This window comes from Haemorhous mexicanus, chromosome 2 (assembly GCF_027477595.1).
Source record: "Haemorhous mexicanus isolate bHaeMex1 chromosome 2, bHaeMex1.pri, whole genome shotgun sequence".
Taxonomy (NCBI): Eukaryota; Metazoa; Chordata; class Aves; order Passeriformes; family Fringillidae; genus Haemorhous; species Haemorhous mexicanus.
Window position 1 is genome coordinate 41,679,207 of NC_082342.1, and position 26,441 is coordinate 41,705,647.

Sequence of the window (26,441 nt, forward strand, 5' to 3'; positions counted from 1 at the left end):
TCTGTAAAACATTACTTGATCAGAATGAAAATATTAAAATATTTTTAATATTTTAATAAAAGTGAAAATATTAAAATATTTTAATAGTTTTAATAAAATATTTTAATAAATATTTTTAATAAAAATTTTAGCACTTTTGCACTGCTGATATACCTAATTTTAGGCCTATTAGACAAAAGTACTAAAAAATAAATTATATTAGAGCATAGCTAGAGTATATCCATCCACAGACAGATACAGAACTAACTATACAGCAGTTGAAATAATTTTCAGTGCATCTTCAGCACGTAACATGTGCAGCCCTCATAACATAAGAAAAAAAATAGCTAAATAAAAAATTGCAGTATCCTCAAGACACCGGCAAACATAAGCTTCATTCTCCTGATAGGAACTCATCATGTGCACTATCCATGGACTTGCACTTGAACTACAAACCTATTCATCTTTGATGTCTTCTATTCCATTTGGCCACCTGCAAAACTCAGTGATTACACTAAAAAAGGGCACTATATTACCAGGATATCCAAGGTAAAAGTTGCTCATTTCAGAACTGCGTGACAGTTTCTTGCAAACTGTATATTCCCTCCTTCAACAGTCCTGGAACTAGCTCCTTCTAGAGATGGAATGATTTATAATATCATTGATCACCTCCCTATGCAAGTCCTTTTAATATAGAAGAAATGACTGGCTAGGACCACAGCTCTATTGTGGATACATTAAAAGTCTTAGCACCCTGATAGCACTGAGGCATGGGCCAACCTTTCCAACATTCCTGCCTTCTAGGTTACTGCTTTTCAATCACAGAGGCACTTACCACTTATCCTGTGGCAGGTTTAAAGTTATGCTGCCTTTGACTTCATCCCCAAAGCGCATATACCCTAGGGTGGCCAGCGAGATGTACAGTGCCATGACTATTGCCATCCCAATGTTCAGTGCCTGGGGGAAACGTGTGCTGTCCTTCATTCTGTTTTCCAACGGCAGTACCTGGAAATACAGGGAGAATCAATCACATTCTATGTTCTCAGAGTAAAACTACTTGTCTCCCCTCTTTCAATGCCAACTTCCAAAATTCAGGTTATGTCATAAATAAGTAAGATTATTCTACAATAATGTTTTACTGCCTGGATGGTCACAATGCTTCCTGTACCCAACAGAAAAACTATGCTTATTGAAAAGCACTTATTTTGGTTGGAAAAAAGCATCAGTGTGGAATCATATAGCAATATTTCTGGGTTAGAAAAACTGCCAAGAGAAACTTATGGTGTTGAGATGAAAATATATAAGCAATGAGAGTAACATCAATTTTTTTGTGGCATCAAAATTTTTCAGAATCCAAGGATATTTCTCCTGTTCCTGTCAGGTATGCCTGCACTGTCAGCCTCCATCACAGACAAACCTACCAACATACAAGCTCAGCCTCAGCACACAGCCTCAGCCCTCCCAGCAAGGAATCTGGAGTCCATGACTACCAGAATGCAGTCCCATGCTCTTTTTCATCTCTCTGACAGAAACAGGGCCAGGCACACCAAGCCCTGTTTTTCCTAAACATAGTGCTTTGAGCCTCACATAGTCAAGCCATCTCACCAGGCCTGTCACTTCAAAGTGAAGACACAGGCGTTGCAACCGTTACTGCATGAAGTTTGCAGGGAATTGCCTTTTACTTTTACTCTAAAGCATTCAGAAAAATATTCTCAGTAAGGTCCAATTTAAGTTTTTAGACACCCACCCAAAATTTTCCAGGCAAGATAGTAAAACCAAGTGACAAGCTCACATATTGCTCTTCCCACTTTCAATTTCACCAGCAAAACAGATCATTAAAACATCAGCTGAAGGCACAGGGATACCCCTAGACAAGCACACTTTCCCCACCTCTTTCAGGAGAACTGTACAGTCATCTCAAATACTGAATATGGGATATAGTCCAAGATGAAGGCACATAATACTGTATGTCTACATCTAAGTGAAAAATCCAAGCTTCTATTGATGCCTTAGGATTTCAGCTTTTCTATTTTTCATATATTTGTAATCCTGCAGTTCTTTAGTGTATAATGCTAAACTCCATACAGAGTGTTAGTTACAGTTTTCCCATTTTGGTCAGACAAAACAATTCCTCTCTAGACCTGGGAATCAAGGACACCTTACTGTCTCAGCCCCAAGAGATGTAAACAAAAGTGATTTGGGGGGCAGCAAACTTGGGGTAAAATGTCTTCATTACCTGAAGCTGTAACTGGAAGATTAATCCCCAATACGCAAATGGACCAAACTTATAAAAGTATGGAAACCCATGACCTGTCATTCATTTTTGGATGTAGCTCCTGTGGGGGGCCTTCATCTGCCCTAAATGTACCTGAAGGCCCTTTAATAAATATAACCACTTTTTATTCACTTAATTTTTTCTGGCCTTTGTTTTCAGGTAGTCCCAAAAAGGCATCACTGTGATGAAATTAGCTAATGAAGATCTAAGCAATACAGACAGTGGAATAAAGTTCACAGTTCAGCTTATCTTTCAGTAGACATGCAGGTTATATTTGATGATGGCCCAGTTAATTAAAGAAGCTTGTCATCTCTGGTTAGCACTTATGTCATATTTAATACAGACAAACAGTCCCAGTGCAATAAGGTTGCCTTGTAAAAGCTAGTGTTCATCATACAAAATTGCTTTTTAATTGACCGAATATTTACTATTTAAGCAATATGAGTTATGAAAAAAGCAGATTTCATCCACTAATTAACTAACAAATTGATATATCTGAATTTCTGGCATATTATTTTCTATATGGTAATTATTCCTTTCCTCCTAGTCACCCACTGACATTTACTTCCTGACTTGTAGTAGCATAACACCACTGCCAGTCTATACCACATGGCTCCATTTCTCCTATATTTCAAATCCCAAAAAGTAATTTTACACTTGGAAACTGAGAGGTCCCTGAAAAGGTGCACATCTAGAGGCAATTTTCATTCCTATTCAATTAAAGTGCATTATACATGTTAACTTTATATATTTCGGAGCCTCCACTGCTGATGCTGTTCCTCCAGAAAAGAACCTGAACTTGGACTGTAACTTGATCTGGTGGGGAATGCAAAATTTAAACAAAGAAGAGTTTCAAAAATTAAATCAATTTTCAAATGAGTGTTGGGCAGCAGGAAGAATACAAAAGAGATGTGGTCTGTAACAGACTCTGACCAGGATATCTGCCTTTTAAATCTTTTTATATTTTAACAAAGTTGTTTTCACAGGCAGACTAGAATATCATAGAATTGTCTACCTGAAAATCAGTTCACAAATGAAGTAAAGGACTAGCAGCACATGCTAAGCTCAATGTTCTTGAGTCCAAAGGAAGCAGTGAAATTTTCTTTTTAAATTTCTAACTATTCAGAAATTTTTTTATCTTTAGCATTTAAACCCAACCAGTTTAGCATTTAAACCAGAAGACCCGTGTTTCTCCAAGGAAACAAAAACTTTAAAAAAATTAAGAGCAATTAAAAAACATTATAGGACAATGCTCTTAAGCATACACACCCTGCTTTTTAACTATCTACAAAACCAAATTTACTCATTAAATGCAATGAAATTATTTCCTGTATAGTTATGAGTAAATTAGAATAAAACATATCTATTTAAACTCATGTTCTCATATCATCATCCCCCTCTTAACATTACAACTTTCATTTTTGCTGAGTGTAAGGAAATGAGACACTAAAAGAAATACAGGATAATAAGACTGGTGGTGAGAGACACATTAACATATGTAGACCTTGAAATTATATTTAAAAATGCTAATTCCTCCCAGCTTATCCTTCAGTTAGTACCAGGACTACATGTGCCTCCAGGCTGAACAGATGAGAATGCTAATGCAGCCTTTTGTGCATCACTCAGTCCAGGTGAGAGTGTCCCTGCCCAGCTCAGCACTTCCCAGGTTCAAGCACCCTCTCTGAGCAGCAGCAGCAACCACAAGACAGTTGTCACTGCAGGACATGCTTCCCTCAGTAAAAAACTGATCCCCAAAGAAATCATGCAAATAACTTGAGCCAGGTTTGATAGAGTATCCAGTATAACCTACTCCAGGCAAGCTAAAAATTTCTGTAACTCATGGGATTAGCATCACACTGAGTAACAACCAATTACATGTATATTACCAAAATCACCCAGCTCCCTAAGCTGTTGAAGCCCATCAGGATCTAAAAGATCAGTGGAGTGTCCACAAGGAGACAGAGGCTGCCAGGAGATCCGATCTGAGCCAGTGCTTGTTCTGACACTGAGTCACTGGTGGGCAGCTACTGCATAGATCTTCACTGTAAAATTTTTTTCCAGTCCCTGCACAGCTCCTCTTGCAATGACTTCAGGAAGCCTAACTTTTCATCTGAATGCAAGAAACAAGGTTCTTTTCACAAATGCTTTTTAGTTCTGTTTTTACTGCTGCCTTTCTGGAACCAGGAAGTGAGATGAGTTCAGATTCAGTTTCAAATATACATTTTTTAACCTTTTTATTTAATGACTCTTTTCTGTGCTTCTGATTTCCATGCTCTGCTTCCTTCAAGCTCTTTCCCCTTCACACTAGTCCCTGTCATAGCCCTAAACACCTATGAAATCAGATATTTTAGACTAAGCTTAATCTTCTCATAATTTCTCAATTTCCATCCTTTTTTTTCCTCCTGAGTAAACGCTCTATCATTTTTCTCTGTCAGCTGCTTCACAGAGTTTTTCCTACAATTTTTGAGACATTTGCACATATCACTACTATTACACTCCTTGAAACTTAATACTAGATTGTTTTAGTTACAATCAACCTTTGGCTTCTTAAAATTGCAAAACAAGCACAGTACATCTTGCTTTAAATTCAAAACTACCCATAATTAATTGGCAAAGAATCATAACTGAATGTTTGAAATAACCTGGCTAATCTGATATCACCATTATGCAAAGTGCTTTCCCCTTCATTTCAAGCTGCTTGAAGTAGGTATAAATATTCCCAGTAATACCATTGCCTCCTCATCCCTTGCCTTGAATATCCTGCTACACTCACAGTCTTCCTGCAAATAAGCTGCAGGGGACTGCCTAATTTTAATCAGAAATCTCTACTGTACTTTTCATATAACTGCACCCAAAAAAACCCACAAGAGAATTCGACCTGCAGACAATCAGATAAACTTTTATTTAATTTTCACAGCCACTGAAAGCTAATCTTGTAATGGATAGCTTAAGAGCAGACGTGCTTAATGTTTAAATACATACAGTCACCTTTCTATTTCTCAGGAAATTCCACTAAAATGGCCACCCTTTATCCCCTGCACTTTTAAAGTAAGTATATCAGGTAGACAGCTGTATAGAAGTTTTGACTGGCTAAAGCTAGAGACAAATCAAGAATTTTGGAAAATTAAAACCAAAATATTTATCAATTTACTCAGGGAAAAAAATATCTCTAATCACGCCTTACAGCAGCAAAATAAAGCCCTTTTCAGACAAAGCAAAAAAGCTGATATCAAAGGTATTCAAGATATGCAAATCTAAATTAAACTACCTAACCTCCAAAGACAAAATATTAATTCCTCAGCAGACAAATGCAGTGCAAGCCTGGCCCATTCCTTCTTGTCTGCAGAAGGTACCAATGAATTCATCTGCTCACTGAAAGGTGGAATTACAACCACACAGCCTGTGGGGGAAAAGTCTGCAGAAAAAGTACAGCTACCTCAAGTAAAATAATAATAACAACATACATCATTATTATATTATCATGTTTGCTTGCTTGTCCTAGTGCATCTCCTCTTGTACTGCACAGAAAAAAGCCATGCAATATTTTGAGCAACAGGCTTCTATTCCATCTCTTTTAGATACACTTTTAAAGCTCACTCTCTTTACTAAGCTACAGAACATCACTATTTAGAACACGTACAATAAACAATCCAATTTTCCTTAACAGATCCCTCATGACTGCAAACAAAAGGGCAGCTACTATTACCCAAGGAAAAATGCAAGCCAAATGGTGACTGTACATCAATTTTTATAGTAAAAGTTTTATATGAAATAAATAAATCCAGAAGACAAGTTCTCACTACAGAACACACTACCGTCTGAAATCTGCTGAGCAATTACAATCACTCCGAAAACCAATCTCCTCAGACTCCAGTAAAGCCCCTTTCCACTTGTTTCACCAGGAAAAAGAATTACTTGCCTACATAAAAAAACCAAACCCAATCTACCACCCTATTCTGACGGCCTTGATTTAACAATGCTTGAAGGAATTGTGTAAATCTTACCTAGCTTGCTGTCCAAACTTTGCACTTTGCAGGGGGTTTTTTTTTCTTTTATTATGTTCAAGAGTTTATTTATCTCTTTATTATTACATTTGTTTAATCTTTACCTTGCTCTGAAATTTAACAAAAGTTTTGCAAGTTTGTGCATTATCACGCCCTATGTGACTTTGTGAAGTCAAATCCAAAAAATTTCTCTCCAATGAAAACTGAAAATGATAAAGCAGTATTTTTGTTCAGTCACCAATATTTTAAAATATTTTTAAATATCTGTCCTGTCAAAATCACTGAAGTGTTATATGCTGTTCTGGCCTTTACAACAGTATGTAGTTTTATCCAGCAAAAGATAAATGCTAATAGAAAATTACATTGCTAATTTATCAGACAGTTCCAGCCCCCAGCCACTTGGACTGTATCCTACAGACTATACAGTATTATGGTCTAAGATGTTCTGTGTAAGTTATGCTGGTCTCAAAATTTCCACAAGGTAAGTGATAAAAGAAAAAACTTCTTAGAAATGCAAGTGTTGCTGTAGGGCATTTTCAATGTACTGCAATAATACAGAAAGATGTAGTATATGATTGTGTATTTCTGGACTCTTTCTGGCTCAGAAGGTAAAAACAAAATTTCCCAGAGCTGCAATGGCACTTAAATTTTTATGCCAGCCAATGATCAAACCCACATTGAATTTAAGTCCCCTCAAAATAAGTTATAATGATTACTAAGTTCTCACCTATGCCTACCTGCTTCTTTGTAGACAAGAGACAAAAAATTTACAAACTTCAATCTGTTTCAATGCAAATGGTTTAAAATAAAATGTCTTCCCAAAAGGTCTTTTATCTTTTACCTGAAATGCTCCTCCACCCACACGTTGCTTCAGTTTCTAAGGGGACACAGAACAAAGCATACACATATTGCAAGGTCCTGCATGGGGCTGTGCAAATTTCATTACTGCAGAAGTGAAAAAATAAATTACACTGGTTTCCACTGAGGATTAATGAGTATGACAGGAAAAAAATGGGATTAACGACCTACAAAATTTTATAACTCTAAATACAGAAATTTCTCTGCCCTGGGATAAGGAGCCTTGAAAATACAGACATATACACTCCTGGATCAACATGCCCCCAAAAGAGAAAGTGTTTTGCATGTCACATCTTACATTTTACAAGGCCATCATTGAAAGAAATAACCACCCAATTCTGAAAAGAAACCCCAATCAATCCAAACAGAAGGAAGAGAAGACACTGACGATTTTACTTTCCTTAGAACAGTTCCATACAATTCAGCTTGTCCTGAAAGCAGCCCACCTTGACAGCTGCACTATTCATCACCTTTCCCATGACACACTCACACAGCTCAAGAACAACACAACGCAAAGAATACACCAAGTTAAGCTGAGGAACACACACCACATCACTTCCTGCTATAATCTTCTCACTCCAAATACCTTCACCATTATAACATTTTCCCTTTCCACCTCTCCCATTTCTTTTAGGATTCTTTCTTCTGCTGCTCCTGAGAAATCAGTATAATTTTTCAACCACAATGTTTATTAGGGAGCCATTACTGATGCCTGCAGGAGCATTCAGCAGTACATTATTAGGGTTCTCAACTCTGGCACAACATGTATTAATAAAAATTTTTAAGTTTAGGAAAGGTATTCTTCAGTGAACATTCAAGAACATTACTGAGTTAAAAATTCCTTTGACAAAATGATAGGTTTATTAATACCTAGTATTTGCAGCCATATAATAACTTTTTTTTTCCAGCTGCTGTCACCATCATCCTTTATTCAATAAATGTAAATTCATGATTTACAACAGATTTAACTTAAAAAAATAAACATTTTGGCAAAATATTTAAGAGGCAAACTAGAACTTAAACTTTATTTATTGTTACATAAAGACACAAGCATGTGCATACACTGCAATGCTACTTTCATCAATGAAAAGACTGCACAGAGCCTATTAGAGATGGTAAAGTTAAGATGCTGGTGATTAAATGACAGACATGAAAGTCTAAAACCAAGGATGCAAGTATTTATTCTAGCTAGCTGCTCTCTCCAGGAAAAGTTACCAACACTTCTGCATCTTCAGGGTTATCTTTCTCACATAATGGAGACTTACATTTAAACGATACTTGGAGAATTCCATACACTGCAGGTAAGTGCTCACTCAGAACATAACAGAAAGGAAATCTTATCCAACCGTCACAGCTAAGTTCAAAAAAGCTGCAGTTTAGAGGACTTACAGAATGGTGGGCCAGGGGAACAAAAAATCTGGCTCCAAAAAAGCAAAATAATTTGGATAAGTATTCCTGCCTGAAATTATTTAACTATGCTTCTTCATTATACATAACATCAGCATAAGTAGTATGGGCATCACTCTGCCTCTACTGCATGTATAATTAAGGCAGACACATCTTCCATCTAAGACAGGGTCACATCTAAAAGGAAAATTAGCTTCTGTACCTCAGTGAAACTGTGTCTCAGACCCCAAAACACACCTGCCATAAGCTGGCAAGGCAGAGCACGACAACTTGGCACTCTGACACTTGCTCTTTGCCCCCTTCTTCAAAGTCACCAACCACACAATGATTAAGAAAAGTTTCAGGCAAGTAAGCAGTAAACCTAAAATGCCTTTTTTCTGCAATTATGTAAATGCACGTGTATCTTAGTTTTTCTGTAGAAAAAGAAACATTTGAATGTTGCATGCATGTGTGTGGGATGCTGCTTGAAAGAATGTTATCCTGGGGGCCTTCTGTTTGTGTTATTAAGAATTGCTGTTAAAATAAGAAGTAATAAAAGTACAATATGTAAAAAACAATGGTTCTCCAGGGTGAAAGCAAGTTTCTCCATTCTCAGGAAATGCAGATTACTGGTAAGGAATATTTAACTTGCTAAAGAGATAATATCAAGTTGTCTGATACTTTATCAACATTCATCTGAATTGAGCAGATGTGTATTTTTAACAGTTTCTGATAGAAAGATGTTGTATCTGCTGTATCTAACAACACTCTCTGTTTCAACACATTATGTGCTCATCCTTGTTTCCTGATTTTGCACAGTAGCTACAACACACTCGCTGACAAAACACCTGAAATGCCCATTTACCATGTACGTTTAGTAGCAGGTCATGTCCACAGTCATCAAACCCAGTCCAAATACAAAAACATCCTCAGAGAATTCTCACCTTTCACATTTTGAGGATACAAGCCTTTGCAACATCAAAAAGAACACCAATGGAATTGATACACCTTGGTCCAAAGAGCTGATGCTGCTGCAAGTAGATTTAGATGATGTCAGGTTACCTGTTTAATGTCTGCCTCTGATAAATACAGTCTGGTGTTAAGGACAAGGGAAGCATGCCACTGGGTTTCTTTTTTTTTTTTTTTTTTTTTAAGGACAATACTAATCTGTCAAAAGAGTTTTTGACAATGAGAGGCTTTTATCTCAAAGCCACAGGCCTAACAAGCTCATCTGCATTACTTTCCAAATCCAAATAATGACATTTTAAAATGATAATCCACTTAGTTTTCTCTTTTTAAATCTCCTGGAATTGGTTAGCTGCTGCCTAATGTGATTCCAGAGCCTGTGTTCTGGTATACAAATACCACCCTATCTTCGGCTGCAAAGCTGTGATATCCAGGTTCAAAAGCAGTTTGAATAGACATCTTCAAGTAATAGGCCAAAATATAAGTAGTCTTATTTTCCAAACCTGAAATTAATGTTGGAAAGTAACGTTTTTCTCTTCACTAAGCTAATCTGTCTGCAGCACTCAACAGGAGGGAAAAAATTCATACTCAATTGTAAAAACTGCAGTTAATTTAGCATATTTGTATGTAATGGAGAAGGAAAATTATATTTCTTGTTTAAATATTATGATTCTATTGCATCCTTCTTCCTCCTGAAGCTTATTATATCACTTTCACATTTGGATTTGTTTTTTATATCTAGAACAAGAAACCCAAACAGACTTTTGATGCGAAATATTCATTAAGTGTAACTGCTATTACATAAACACAACATTATGCAAAGCTGTTACCTGCACATGGCAATGCTGCAGACAGAGCCTAGCCTGAAGGCGTTGGTTTACACCCTTCTAAAAAGGGCATTCAAGACTCTTAATTTCATTTTGGACAAACTTAGTCTGAAGTTACTTTTAATTCAGTAACAAAATCTCACATTAATTTTAAAATTTGGTCTACTCACCTCTGGAATATGAAACATGGTTCTTACAAAATAATGTTACATATTCTGTGAAAGACAGCTTCACTCTACTACATCACCCACAGCTCCTGTATTCAAGGAGTAGCATTGGTAATCTCTTCTGTTCTGTGGCCTGAACACCAGCCCCCTGATTGCCAGGGAGCATCATCTGGCACAGGGAACCCACAGCCAGAGAGAACCAAACTACAGAAGGAAAGCAGCTGCCAAATCTCCCAGCCTGTACACAGCCCTGTATTCAAAAAGGTTCACTGAGGGCTAAAGATACATTTTCTCCACTTTGAAATCAAGATTCTGCCCCTGAACCAAAATCTTCACTTGAAGGCTTAAACAAAACCAAATATCTTATATGGTATTTGGTTGCATCCACTTAGGAGAACTGCATTTCTGTTGCCACTGCTGTTCCACAAACTGAACTGATGTCACCAGCCAGTGGGATTTTCACAAAGTCACCCTGACTATGTTAAAGTCTAAACTTACAAGTGATGAAATCCCAAAGCATCTCTCAACACTACGAATGGTAACCCCCAGACTGACAGTACTGAGCTCTCAGCTGCTGTTTGCTACCTCGGGGTCACGGGGAGCCCTTGCTGCCAACTTCTCCTGTTCCCACACAGTAATGATCCCTACCCAGCTGTCAGGACAGCCACCATTTGCAGCAGCAACCTTAGACCAGTGTGGAGTAACCCCATTTTTACAGACATCTCTAAGTGGCAGCAACTAAATGAACAGCACAAGCAACTGACTGCAGCACTTCTTAATCCTGTTACAAGCATCACTCACAGTGTAGCATGAATTAACATTAATCAGCTCTTCAACAGCACGAACCTTACTCCTGCTACAGCAATTGTAGCAACAAAAACCCAACTTGCCTAGACTTTAGCAAATTGCCAAAATTGCTCAAACCTGCCATCAAGTAAAAGTCTAGATGGATCTCACAAGCAATTATGAACAGCTCAATTCATCACATTAATATCATCAATTCATCATATTAATTGTTTTGATTTTAATGAAATATATCTCAAAATAGTTTTATCATACTGGCTGATGTAATGTTTAAACTAGCTCTTAGTACCACCCAAGTGTTACTTTCTAGACACTACCTTGGTTTCTTGGAGATCCCATATTTCAATTATAAATAGTCTGTGTTTGAGTTTTTACAGACTCAAGGCAGTAAAATTGAGGTTCTTCAAGTATCTTTATTTAGGGATCAACTATAGCCAAAGCAACAATATTCCAAAATCCATACTGCTCATTTTCTTACAACGCTATGACAGCTAATCAGTCCCAAGATAAGGATAGATTTTAACCAAAACCCATGTTCACACACTCATCATCTGTGAGGCAAACATGGTCTCTCAAGATGAAGAGGAAAATTCTATTAGGAATCTGCTGAATCATTGCAGCTCTCTAAAACATGTTCCATTTAGTTAACAGGTCCTCTGTTTTATTAGTGTCACTAATTTCTATTAGTTACTAGTGAACTATGGTCATATTTTAAGAAATGACAAGTGCTAAACCAAAAGAAAAAAAAAAGTAAGATTTATGTATTTCGGAACAATGGGGTGAAAAAACCCCAAACAAATACACTGAGGGCAGTTTTCCTATCTTGTCACGTTCTGGTTAAGATGACTGCACCCGCCCAAAACCTCAGAATTTCATTGTCCCTTTTCATAACACCCAGTAATCAGGCAGATCTCAAGATGAGAACTGGCATAACACACATTGAAGGAAAAATGAGACCTCATAACTGTTATGCCAACTTATTGTATAAAATTAAGCAATCAAAATCAACTTTTCTGAGAATTAAGACCTTAAGGCTTCTGTTTATAATGCCATGTTCAGACAGCTTCACAGAAATATTAGATATTTGCAAGACATTCCAGAACAGAACCTAAAATCAAGTCTCTAAAAACAAGACCAAGATTACGCAAATCCATTTTAAATGCCTGCAGTCAGACAGAGTAGACTAAGGAGCCAATCTAATTAAATGGAGCTTTTTTTCCCCCTTACCAAAACAACTCAAACACACGGATATAGGAATGACAGTAAGACAGGAGGTAACAAAGTTACCACGCACCAGCTACACAACAGGTTTATGATGGTAACTTCCTCAGCTGTAAAAACTAGTTATCCATTAATTCATTCACCAAGAATTACATTAAATACTAATTATGCAAAGAGGAAATGTCTTGTCTTGCTTCGCTTCACTTACCTTTTTTTTTATTTCATGCTTCAACAACTTTCTTAAACATATGAAATAATTTTTTCTTCAGATTCTTCTCTATAGTGCATGCAAATGCAGCATAAGCATGCATAGCAAGCATTCTGCATGCCCAAAATATCCCGGAGAGGCAGGGACATCTTAATATCATTAGGCATATAAGGAACAGATATTAAGCTATAGATTTTCACTTTCACTTCAGTTTGTAAAGGTAGCCATGTTCTGTTAATGGTTTTGTGTAATGCAAGCACACACACAAAGTGCACTAAACCGCAATAAACATAAACATTTAATTAGTTTGCAAACACTAATAACAAGGTGAAAACTCAACCATGTTTTCCATCTGCTTTGAAGAGGGAGTAAATTATGACCAAGTAAAAAAAAGAGACAGCCTATGCAGAAATACATGCAATACATACATAACACTAATATCTAATAATATAAAGTAGTATTTTTACATTTTAAAAATTCAAATAGAATAAAGCCTACATCATTAGGCTCTTGAATAAAAGAAAAAAAATTGGAGTTCTTAAAGATGTCCTTAGTAACAACTAAGGAGTCAAACAAGCAAATGCTCTGAGCAGTTCTTTTAAGAGGTTTACATCAGAAGTCAATGCTGCTACTACTGATGTAAATTTAAGGAGCTGTCTAATTTGGGTTCTACTGTGCCAGAAAATAATTACAATAAACCAATTTCCTACCTATAATTCAATAAACTACTGCTACCAAATGATAAGCCTTCACCACCTTCCTGAGGCTTACAGAGCTCTCACTTGGGATTCCCTGGCTACAAATACCTGTGTGCTATGCAGTACACAAGCAAACCTGATAAAACTGGGACGTGCACCAGATCTACTGTGCATGAAACACACAGCAAGTGTAGTCTGTCCCAGGCAGACTATATAACCAAAAAGTTACAAGCTTAGGGTAGTCCAGTCTGATTCTCCGAGCCTGGGAAGGTTTTATCACCCAAAACCTGCAGGCATCAAATAATCTCAGACAAACAGCTGATTTCCCTAATGAAAATTCCAGATGACAAAAGGAAAGAAGTTCAGATACACCCAGATATATGGTAGCTAAACCTCTGAATAAATCATTTTTTAAGTGAGAAACAGTGGAAAATAGGTTGAAAACATACTTTTGTAACAGAAGTTAAAAGGATTTCCTATTCAGCTCTTCTGCCACTGATAAAACAGCAGCAAGGTAAAATCATCTGGTTTAAGTCAGAGTTGACAAATCCAAAAAAGAAAACAGACTTGAAAATCTTCTGTGTTGTATGAGTGACAGACAATCATTTCAGATTAACTGCATGCTGCTTTGGAGTTGTTTTAGTTTGAGTTTGTTCAGGGTTTTTTTGGGGGATGGGGCGGGGACAGAAGGAGAGGTTGGTTGGTTGTTTTTTTTCATTTAAAGCATACACTTTAGGCATAACACTTGCTTAAGTATGTAAATATATAACAAATAAAGTACATACAGTACTTTTTCCCCAATAATTTATGATCTACCATTCCCAGAAGCCTCTTTAGCTATGTTTTAAAATATATCATGTGGAACAAAAGTGGTTAACTAAAGAGAGGAAAGCTAATGTCTTTATAAATAATTTGATGGATGAAAGTAGGGGTGTTAACATCTTTGAAATGGGTCTTAATGTCTCTACTGGCTTTGGGCAGCAGGTTCATTACAGAGCCCCGACAGCTTGGCTCCTGAAACAGCCAAGTGGGCCTGCACAAGCCTGGACTTCTGAACTTTGGGGTAAAATAGGAGGTTCAAGGGGGAAATATGTGGTAGGCAGTTCAGGAAGGCTGTACCTTCCAAGCACCTCAGCAATGGGGAAAGGAAGAGGGCAACATGCAGCAGGGAGTTTGGGATAAAAGGAGGCTGAGCTCTCTGAAAGAAAGAAAACCTCTCAAGAGAGAAAACCTTGCAGGTGTGTGCCCCAGAGGACTCTCTGCCTTTATTTAAATAAAGATGCAGGACTCCTCTGTCTCCTTTTTGGACATAAACCTCAGGTGTTTGTGGATTTTCCTGACACTATTTGGGACTAAAGGCATTTTTGCAATTTGAGGCAGGGTTAAGCATCCAAGCCATGGGGATGTGTCCACAACTTTCACCTTATTTGACCAGACAAACTAATCCTTTTCATACCAACACAGGAGATTACTGCTTCACAAAACCAAAAAAACAACAACAGGAGAAAAACTGCCTATATCTCCAGCACAAAACCAGTGATTTTGAAGAGTCAGTGAAAAGCACTTACCACACCGATTCCTTCGAAAGCAAATACTGCAGTCCCAAAAAACAGTGGGTATTTCTTCCAGCCAACCACAGGTGGCAGTTTGCGAGGATCTGCTAGATCCTGAAGAAAACAAAGCAAAACAGTGCATTAGCTCTTCCTACAGTTTTGACTGGTGCATTATGTTATACAAAAGAAAACTCAGTACATGTTGACAGTGGTATATATGTTGCTATCTACAATCCCTGGTTTTCCTCCCAAACCTAGTCCTCTAGACACATTTATAGCCACCTTCACACACAGAAACTTGCAGATGTATTTATTCTAGGTTCTATCACTGTCACTAGAAATTTTCACATTTGAAGTATCACATTGGTGTGTATAAGGGAGCATCAACTAAAACAGAAGGGAAAGTGCACATCTCAAGCCTTATCTTCTGCAAACTTCTTAGTGTACTGCTCTTTCTAACCTGCTTTCATACTGCACATATATTCTCCATAACCAAAAGGAACACTAAAAGAATATCTCTTTAATACAAGCCAAAGTTCTGCAGAATGATTAATTACTATCTTACCCATTTTTTTCATAATTTCTCCTGCCTCCTCGCCCAGTCTATACCTCTCATTGCCTTTCTCTCACTTCCCACTCATCAAAATACATATTTTCATTATCTTAAATTAAGATGCCTCAAATATGAGATAAGGCTGCCTTTCAGAAACTGTCAGTCAGTATATATCTATCAGAAACCAACTGCCACATTCCACAAACATAACTTGCCACGCTGAAAAGAATAGATAATAAACTTTTTCATACTCACTCTAACAATATACTGGTAAATAATGACCAGGCTGACAGCCATGGACAGATTGGCAAGCAGTGAAAGCAAGGACAGGCTCTTAAGGTCACGAATGAAGACCAGGAGGACCAGGAATGGCAGGAAGCACAGCATGTATATTCGTAAATCAGTATTCCTTTTCTCAGAGGAGCTGCTGGTGGCACTAACGTTCATGGGAGCAAGCTTACTTTCCAAGAATCCTTCATGGACCTTTATTAAAACAAACAAAAAAAGCCAACATGTTAAATAGCGGTAGCAGTGAGTATATGGTCACATTGCTATTTTCCTACAGGGAAGTTTGTCTCTCTGCTCCACCTGGTGCGTGACAGGAACTTTGAGATCCCTGTACGTGTACTCAGTGCAGAGGGGAAGACAAGGCACTTCCAGTAACTTAAGGCAAGTGATGAAATGAGGGCTTGAAAGCATCATTATCCCACACTGACTGAAGAGGAGATTCACACATGCAGTCTAGATCAGAGTCCTTTCAGAAATGGAGAGTGTGGTAAACTGGAAGCAAGCCAGACAGATCTGGGCCTAAATCTCAGGAGTTTGAATTTTCCTAGGAAGAGTAAGTAGTTTAGATAATAAAATGCTCTTGCACCTGAGTTCAGTGCCTAACAACCTTGTGCCTTCACCATTTACATCATAGCAGCATACATACAAAATAATGTTAGAATATGAACATGCCTGTCTTTCCTTTAATTCAAATGAATTTTTTCACTCTTCACTTTTTTATTAATGAACATTAACTCAGTTTTAAAAACCATGACAGAATTGAGAGTCCTGTATCTAATACACTGATACAAATTAATGCCTATAAATTAAAAGTAGCACACAATGTGAAAGTGCACTAGGGTTTTTTGAACATAACATCACAAGAGCTGCATGTAGTGCAAATCAGAAGATTGAGTTTGGAACTATTTATCACTCTTACTGCTTCTTTTGGGAAAAAGTCAGTGTGGCAGCAACTGCCAAAAATTTGTTTTGTGGAAATTTACACAGCCATCTGTGCTGTGCACACAACAATCAAAACATCCAGAGCTGCTGGTTCTTCTGCTTGCTGCAAAACAAGAACAGTTCAATTTGGTTTAGATCTCATCATGCTGTTTCCCTTAGGTATCCTTTCCTTCTCTACCATTGTATTCACCATCTTACAAATTAGCCTATGACTGTACTTAATCTGCTCATACTGCATAAAGCCTTTGGTTTGATGGCTACAAAAACATACCTAGACAGTGAAAAAAAAAAAAAAACCAAATCCTTATAGCACAGAGACAAACAAAAACGCTAAACTAATATATAACTGAAATAACTTGCTTGATTTCCATTGTTTCAAACAATCCACAAATTCAGAAAGAAAGAATTAACTTAAAACTATTCTTTCTGTAACCAAAAGCACTGTACTTTTTTTTTTCCCAGAATGAAAAAGGAAAAGCTAAATGATACAATTCTGCAACTGCATGTTTGCCAGAAATCTCAGTTTATATGAAAACATCACCTGTCATTATGGAAACACTAATATTTTCTACCTTGCAAGAATCTAAAGTGTCACTTGCAAGACATTTAACATCTGGTAGTTTTCATTAAGATACCGTTTTTAGAAAGCTACAAAGAAGTTCTAATTACATTTAGAATTGAATTCACACAGCTACAATAACTTGACTTTGCCAAGCAGTAAGTCAAACACTTAACCAAATTACTTCCCTAATGCCACATGAAGTAAAGCTCTCTGTGGAAGCTTCCTGCTTTCCCACCAAACTTAAAACAGAAATGCCAAACAAGCACTTTAGGCCTTTCACTTTAACAGGTCTTGGGTGTTTACTTGCCTGCATGCACTTGCTGGTAGCCAAAGCAGCTCTGCACACAAGGACAGGTAAAAGAGCTTCTAAGAATCACAAAGTGATTTGAGCATATAAACTCTCTGCTACAATAAATATTTAGCCTAGCATGTCTTCAATTTATACAAATATCTGTAGCCTGATGAGCTATTAGAAAAAATAAATAAAACATTAATTCCTTAAAAAACCCAAAAAAAAAAAAAAAAACAAAAAAACTAGCAGGCAAGATACAGTTCAGGTTCTAAAATACATTTTTACAATACCACAATATAAACCAGCTTCTACTCAAATAATTTCAAGCATTCAAACACTTCAGTCTTTTCTTTAAGACAGAGGCATTCCCTTAGTACACATAAACCCCACTAGAAAGTGCCTGAAGTCAGAAATATTTTTTTTTCTATTACCACCACAAATTCCATTCAACTGGAGTTTACTGGCTAATACAGCTGGAAAATGCAGTATAAAATACTCTATAAAATTATATTCAAATTTTGGCCTACTGTGATTTGGCCTACTGCCCTGATGATGGGTGTGATAAGATCACATCTCCACATCGTGTAAGGTAAGTGTGGTCATACAAAATAGCCTTCATAATTATCTGCCTTTTACCTTCACAAGAGTACAGAGGGAAGCACAGAGAAAGAACATACTAGAGCTACACACAAACTCTCCCCAACCTTCATCAGGTGAATGGATACTGATGCACAATCAGCAAAACACAGCTGACTAAAATTCTCAGACGGTGCCTCCCTGGCCCTACTTTCCCCCCTCCCATTTGCATCTTTCAGAAGGAGTTATATTCCTGCAATAAATCACAACACTATAACCTGCTTTACAATACAGTAAGCATGGTAACCATTCTCCCTACATTGTTCTCTGCTCCAGAATTCTCTGGAGAAGGAAATGGAGGCCAAACAGAGTCTCAAAAACTTCATGACTTGCAGGAGCCTGTAGCAGGTCCCATTCCTTGAAATACAGTTTAAAGAAAGAAGTCAGGGCATCAAAGACATTCTAGCTGGAAGGGGAAAAAATAAAATATAATGATGAAATTATGAAATTCTTAACCTGCTCAGTACAGATTACTATTCTGCATTAACCAGATTTGCAGTCACAGCAGTCTTTACTCTGAGATAGGAACGGCACCTACTTTTATGGTTTTTTACAATTTTCTCTTGTCCTCCCATTTGACCTCACCAAGTAGAGAATTTGACTTTATTTTCTAGACAAACCCTTTGCAGTCCTGGCTGCTCCTAAGTCCTCCAAAAGCCACTTCTCCAAGTTGAGAAAGCCCAGTTTCTGCAGCCCTCACAGGACAAGCGCCTCAGCCCAATCATTTCAGCACGGTCCCTTAAATTCACTTCAGGCTGTCAATGGCATTCCAGTATTGAGGATATCAAAACTCAGCAGGTATGGTCTAACAAATGGGTAGTAAAGTATGACAACCACTTCTCTCCATCTACCAGCAATTCTTCTGTTCATACAACCCAGGATGCTGCTGCTTTCAGGGGACATTGCAGGCTCTGAATCTGATGACACAAACAGCTTTATTTCCCCCCCTGCAGCTAGTTGTCTGTTCATCCATCCATCCATCCCATAACAACCTTTCTTGGATACAAGGATATTGTCAGAGACATTATGGAAAAACTTGCTAAATTCAAAGTGGCATCTAGTGCTTTCTCATCATGTACAAATTAAGACTCATGGACACAGTTATACTGACAAAAATGCACAAGAGGACACAGTTTCTTCCCTTTTGTGGCCATATATACCTTTAAATCAACTTTGTATCAAGAGAGCAGCTTTAGCACCACCAGTCAGAGCAGTACCACTTACAGGCTTAGGCAAGACCAGAGAAAATAGCCTGCAAAGGTAGATTTTGAGATGTGACAAAAATGGAATCCTATACATTAACTCAGAAGAGGCACACCAGATAAGATCCAGCAAGGTTTAATCCTGTGGGAGAACTAAACAAACAGGCACAAGTTCTGTGACACGCAGAAGAAAGCTGGTTGGAAAGGAAAATGCAAAAGTTATAGAAAGTAAGGATCACTACCCTCTCTCTTCAACTGAAGCAACGGCTGTGGGATATCTGACAGCAGAGTAGCAAAGGAAAACTGTAATGAAGATGAGATTATACTGACTTTTTCAGGCATCATCATGACTTTGAAAGTGTTTTTCTAAATTTTTCTTTGAAAATTTGATCAGACAACACTTAAAACTGTTCCAAAAGTATCAAAACACAAAACAGCAGGAAGAATTATGGATTTTTAAACTTTCTCATGTGCTGTTTAGTTCCATGCAAATCTACTGATGATTGTGTTAAGATGCACCTTCTATCTAACCCAGTCTCCTAAACATTAAGATTAATATTACCTCAGATTCCTATGCTGGACAATAATCACTTTCAATTTTCTGCTGCTCTCTGCTAGTGCACTACTGCATATGGCAGCCATGCTGAGCCAAGAACCACCACTCCATTTAACTGTCTTTTTTCTGAACAAAGCAACATAATCTGGTGCCAAACATTTCCCCAAACCACATGAGGAAATATCATTATGGTTTTAGAAAGGAAGCACATAAACACTGAAGTCACTAAGCATAGTGATACCCCCAGAAAAAAGAATTCATCAGGAGTTACTTCAGTTACTCAAGCATTAATTTACCACGCTGGTGTGATGTCTGAAAAAGTTTTTTTCACTCATTTACAAAACCCAAGCATAGCATTCAGCGGAATACAAGAAGATCAAACATTGTGCAAATCTAGGTATCAAGTTTCTTCTCCACTCAGAAAACTAATGCACAATTAGAGACTGCAAAACATTCAGTTCAACCAATGAAACACTTCCTTCTTACAGAAACTATCTGAGAAGCAAGAAATAATTCCATGTCCTTAGTCTCTTCAACTGAGACCACTGTTTCTTTGCCTGTATCCCAAACCACACTCTTTCTGTCATGCAATTTTATGGACTTTTCAACACCTAGTGAACTCAAAACAGCAGTCCTTGAACTCATTGGGTCCTCCTAATTTCTTCCTTACTTAGCTCAGAGCAACAGCCAGTTCAACAAGGCCAGATCTGGAACAAAATCAGTATATTATCAGAGAGATAAAGACTGTATTATAACCCTGTAATTTTGCATGAACAGGCCAACTAAATGTTTCACAGCTCATTTACTTCTGGCACTTCCCTGAAACTTAATACTGCACTTTGCAGCATTTTTAACACATCCAGTTTTATGACTAAGCACAATTCCCAAAGTTTTGTGAGGCTTTTCCCTAAAAAATTGAAAAAAAGAAAATCAGAATTCCATTACATAATATGCTACTGATAGGTCATCTTCAGGATGCTACAGATCTTAAAGAATGCTCACAAAAAGCTGAACTTCTCACCTTTATCAGCAAACAATGAAAGAGGACACTTTTGCAGAGAACGCAGCAAACATTCATGAGAAAGCTGATAAATTTTCCCTCACTAAAAAAAGTGGTCAGGCATTGGAAGAGGTTGTTCAGGAAAGTCTTGGAATCACCACCCTTTTAAGTGTTCAAGAAATGTGTGGATGTGGCAATTGGGAACATGGTTTATTGATGAACATGGCAGTATTGGTTGATCTTAATAAAAATCTTTGCAAAACCAACCTTCATAATTCCATGACTCTGTGAAGTGTCAGGACTCTTGACACAGGGTCTTCTGCTGTCCAAGCAGGAAATGCAAAACAACTATGGCATGAAAGGAGACCATGCTTTTTGAGCATAGGTTCTTTTTTTCTATCCCTGTGTGCTCCTTCCCTAGCCTTGCTGCAGTCAGCCCTCAAGATTTTTGTTCCAGCTTCACTGTTCTTCTCCAGTCTGAAACACTTTCACCCATAAGCCTCTTATTACATCCTACCAGAGTTAACCAGAACTTTTGTCACCAGTCTAAGGTTCTTTGGTACTCCTGGAAAATATTTTTCCTTAGGAAAAGCCTGATTTGCTATTCAATATAACTGAAAATTAGATCTTGCATCATAGTGTCTGGGAAATGCTAATTCAATGCACAAAAATCTCAGTGTAAGTTTCCACCACTTTCAATGGGCTTAATTTGCACACACCAACATGCAAACATGATCAGAAAATACAGATTATAATGCAGATGTATTGGTCAAGGTGTGCTATCAGTAATATTTTTACTATGTTTTTCCTTCATCTCAGTTCTCCCCTTCCTGCCCCCCCACACTCCCTCTGTCCACCTTCCCCATCCTTTCACCACCCCAAATCATTAGAGATTCAGGCTGTACCAATTTTTGTTCTTTGGTGCCCTCTACGGGACTGATTTCTGCAACGGAAAGTCGCCAGGAAGAAACAAACCAGAGTTCTCCCTCACAGAAGAGCAAGCACAGGGCAGTCTAAATCAAGTACATTTGGAAGTGGCACTTCTGAACTGCCAATGACTTTAATCCACCCATCCATAGGGTCCACGTTGTAGGTCTCTGCAGCTACTGCTTTTGCAGCAGTTGCCTTCCTGCTTTCAATGTTTCCTCAAGAAAACAGAAACTTTCCTTTCCTTTCCCTAAAAACATTTCAGGGGTTTTTTTTTCCCCAGTCTACAAAAGCCAAGGTCAGTAAGTGTTCAGTCTCATCTCTTGCCTAAGGCCACAGCATATACATAACCAGCTGATTAGGTAAGTACTTGATAAGAAGGGCTTTAATTTAAACTTGCATTACAAGGCATGCAATAAAGATCTCATTTCATAAGGCCAGCAAAATGACATCAGATAGTATTTTTAGCTTTAGAGACAGATTCTGAAGGTAGGAGTGTAGTTTTAAAGGCTGGTATTTTTTTTCCCCTCACAACACACAAATTACAGAGTACCCAGCTTCCAAATACACAAATTTTCCTAATTTTGAGAGATCTTCATCCACAGAACTTGGAACACTTCTTAAACACTATATAAATACTCATCCACAAGGGGATGAAAAACCCAAACTATCTTCCATGTGCTAACTGCCAATGGGGATACCCTTCTTCCCAATTAAATTAAGGTAAGCTATGCCAAGACACCTGTTGCCTCCCTTACGGGTAGAGTAAGAATCCATATGGACAATTAATGCTCAGCAACCTACCACACCTTATTCCTCACTTCATTACTCACAGGAGCATACACAGAATCAGACAGACACAGAAAATTTTGGGTTGGAAAGGACCCCCAAGATCACTGAGTCCAACCTTAATCATCACCTTGTCAATGACACCATGGCACCGTGTGCCTCATCCAGTTGCTTCTTCAACACTTCCAGGATTTCACCACCTCCCCACACAGTCTGTTCCAATGCTTAACAAACCTTCCCATGAAGAAATTCTTCCTGATGTCCAACCTGAACCTTCCCTGGCACAACTTCAGACTATGTCCTTTCATCCTGTCACTGTCTGCCTCAGAGAAAACAACAACCCCCACCTGGCTACAGCCTCCTGTCAGGCAGCTGCAGTGAATGATGAGGTCATTCCTGAGTCTCCTTCTCTCCATGTTTAACACCCCCAGCTCCCTCAGTCACTCCTCATATGACTTACTCTCTAGCCTCTTCCCCACTTTCGCTGCCCTTGCCTGGACTCACTCCAGCACCTCAATGTCTTTCTTGAAGTGAGGGGCCCAGACCTGGACACAGAACTCGAGGTGCTGCCTCACAAGTGCTTGTATAGATAGAGGCCCAATGAGATTCAGGCTCATTAAGCTTTATGATAACTGACTAACCATAGTCCCCTGAGCAGAAAACACAGCAGAGCACACTGGCAGCGTCCTGGAACTGTAAAAAGATGAGAGAGCACCACAAGCTCAACATGCCTGTGTTTGAGCATCCATCCTGTGCTGGCTGACCCTCCATGGACCACGTGCTCACACACACAAACTGCTGACTGCAACTGCCAAGTGTGCCCTGAGGAAGGACCAACACCCACCAGGACCCCATCAAGAGAATCCCCTATGAGAAAGAGCTTGGAAGGACTGGAGAGCAAGAGACAAAGAAGGTAAATGAAAGCAGAGGCAGTGTCACAAAAGTGCCAGGCATGGTTTTGTTTGCTTTTGTCAGTGATGGATGCAGTAGGGAAGCAAAGGGGTAGTTGGGTTTTATTGAAAGGTTTGGGGCTGCTTGCAGTGAGTAAAGGGGTTTGGGGTTGTGAGGATCCATTTGCAATGTTTAGTTGACTTCAGCAACTTCGGGCATAAAACTTGAAAGAAAAAGATGTGACCAAATGCAAAGCATTCACAGAAGAGCAAAAATAATTTTAAGATTATATCATGTCTCCCCTTTATTAGATAGAGGGGAGACAGGATAAAAATATTCAAAAATATAAAAGGTGTCCACAAATAGAAAAGAATAAATTACTTATAGCTAGAACATGAAAAAAAGAACTTACAATATCAGTAAGAAATCTGAAGCTTCTGTAAAGAAGCAGCTGTCTAACAGATAAAGAAAGCATTGGAACAGACTACTGAGGAAGCTGTAGAAATGTCAATGTCAGGCATTTTTTGGAACAAAAATCAGGATTCATTTAGATACAGTGGATTCTGTGAATAGAAGGGACTAAACAAGAACCAAAAAAAAAAAATTCCAGTTATGTGAAAAGGATAAAATATGCCCAGGAGTTTGGAGAGAAAAAAAAAAGGAAGTCAGCAGAAATCCTAGCAAAAAAAAAAAAAAAATTCTGGGACAACTGGCTCCTACACCATTTTAGGCCTTATTTTCCATCATTTCCACAATTAATTTTTAAACTCAACAAACAAGTCAGAAGGAAATACACACTTTCACAAGAGCTGAATTTAGTTCACCTTGCCCACTGCCCCTTTTAACCAAAAGCTTTATAGGAAATAAAAGTGAGGGAAAATGAATCTAAACCCATAACTGCTTTCATAAGGCAGCATTACTCACTTGTTTCACATTTTCTGCCAAGAACACAACATAAACGCCACAAAATCCCAGCTGTGTTATCACCAGGAAAAAGTCCACAATACACCTGAGGAAGAAAAAACAAACACACATTATACTTAAGAGTATATTATCCCATTGCTACCTAATATGCAATTACTGCTCCTTTTTAAAGTAGTCAAAATGCTAGACTCAAATGCCACATTAATCTCACAAGCAGTGCAGTGCAGGTTCCTCCTCTGTCAAAACAAGGAGGTGGTCATTGAAAGAACACTGTGGCTCAGACTGTTTTTGAAAAAAGTGATACACAATGGTGACCTGAAGACAGACTGCAATGAAATTCTGCTAGAGTCAAGCACAGAGCAGAGATCTGTCCCAGAGAATTGATTTGCTGCAGCACAGGTCTCTAGAGACCCCAGTGCCCATTTGAGACTTGTAACTCTTTGGTGTAATAGAAAATTATATACCAGAGTATTAAAAAATCTATCAGAATTATATATCATTATAGATCAGCACAAACCAATTTTCCCTCTAATTGAGGTCTACTTCATGCCTATGAAGTCATCACAACATATCTTAAAACACTAGCTCACTAGCAAGATGCTGCATCCTTGAAAGTAACAGAAATATAAAAAATTCTTCCACAAGTGAGGTAAAAACCATTTTAAATTAATGCTGAGCAATGTGTCTGTTTCAGATTCACAATTTCCCTACTGTGCAGTCATACCGTAAACTCTACAAACAGCAACAGATGGCAAAGAAAAAATAACATGGTTTTTTGTAAAAGAGGGATAAAATATTTAACAGACACAACAAGCCATTTATATCTTCATGTCATTATTGCAAAAACAGTAAATATTTCTCCATTATTTGTATGTTGTATTTAAACAGGAACCAAAGAATTGTTTTGCTACCTCTCAGAATACATACATTGAAATAATTAACATTTGCAGTGTCAACCTGCAATGCAGAGAAATGTTGGGAAAAGAGAATGAAAACTTAAACTACTTTACTGCATTAGACAACACAGAATGCATTTCTGGTTATAACACATCTCTTCCTATATTACTAAACAGAATTCATTTTCTTCAGAGCTCTTGTAGAACTGAAAATTGATATACCTAATAAAGTCAGACATCCTCCCATCTCACCATTACCAGCTGGCAGGAGGAAATTACAAATAACACTGCATAAGAGCATTTTTAAGGAAGGTAAAATCTTAGTAAAATAGAAATCTCCTAATCATTCCAAGTGCAGCCATTAACTTTTAAAAATTAATTTATCCAATTAGATTCTAGTTCAAACTTACCGGCCCCAAGAAGCTCGTTTCTGAAGAGCAGTCAGGGGCCCCACTTCCATGGCACAGCTGACTGTATCACTATATCCCAGGGAAGACTTCTTCATCCTGAAATCAAAAAGTGAAGAAAAAACAGAGTTACCAGAAACTATGATGACCCAGAACCCTACTTTGATAATACTGTTGGTCTTGCATGATTATACCATCTTGTCACCTGTGGCAACACTCTGCTGCTGAATTTCAGAGGTATGGTTTGGGCTTCTTTACCCCAGGAAGGGCTATTTAGCACTGGGCAAGCATGTGAAACACAGTGTTGCTTCCCCCCAGTTCATCAGTATTAAATGAGTTTCTTACAAAACATGGGGTTTTTTTGATAAACTACTTCAAAATCATATTCTTATTATGTGACCTTAAGAAATTAATCTCAAATCTAAAAGTTACAAAGAACTTAAACAGAATCCAACTCTTGATGCACAAGCAGTTAATCACAATTGATTCAACGATCTTAATTCAGTCATGAACTTTAAAGACCATTCAAAACTACACAGGAAAAATTCAGGAATGACAGGGACCGTTCACGGTACAATATCATATTAATCTGGTAAAATAGATTTTCCAGCTACAGGGACATTAATATTT

General features: G+C 37.9%; 1 protein-coding gene across 2 annotated transcripts in view; it reads right to left on the bottom strand.

Annotated features, from left to right (window-relative positions):
- The window catches only part of SLC36A4 (solute carrier family 36 member 4), an 88,164-nt gene that overhangs the window by 50,899 nt on the left and 10,824 nt on the right, over nucleotides 1–26,441 (bottom strand). For both annotated transcript variants that reach the window (XM_059838541.1, XM_059838542.1), the window contains 5 exons: nucleotides 25,815–25,910; nucleotides 24,509–24,593; nucleotides 15,755–15,982; nucleotides 14,962–15,060; nucleotides 815–984 (listed from right to left, as the gene is read on the bottom strand). In XM_059838541.1, coding sequence (XP_059694524.1) covers nucleotides 815–984; nucleotides 14,962–15,060; nucleotides 15,755–15,982; nucleotides 24,509–24,593; nucleotides 25,815–25,910 — 678 coding nt within the window. The remainder of the gene's footprint in view (nucleotides 1–814; nucleotides 985–14,961; nucleotides 15,061–15,754; nucleotides 15,983–24,508; nucleotides 24,594–25,814; nucleotides 25,911–26,441) is intronic.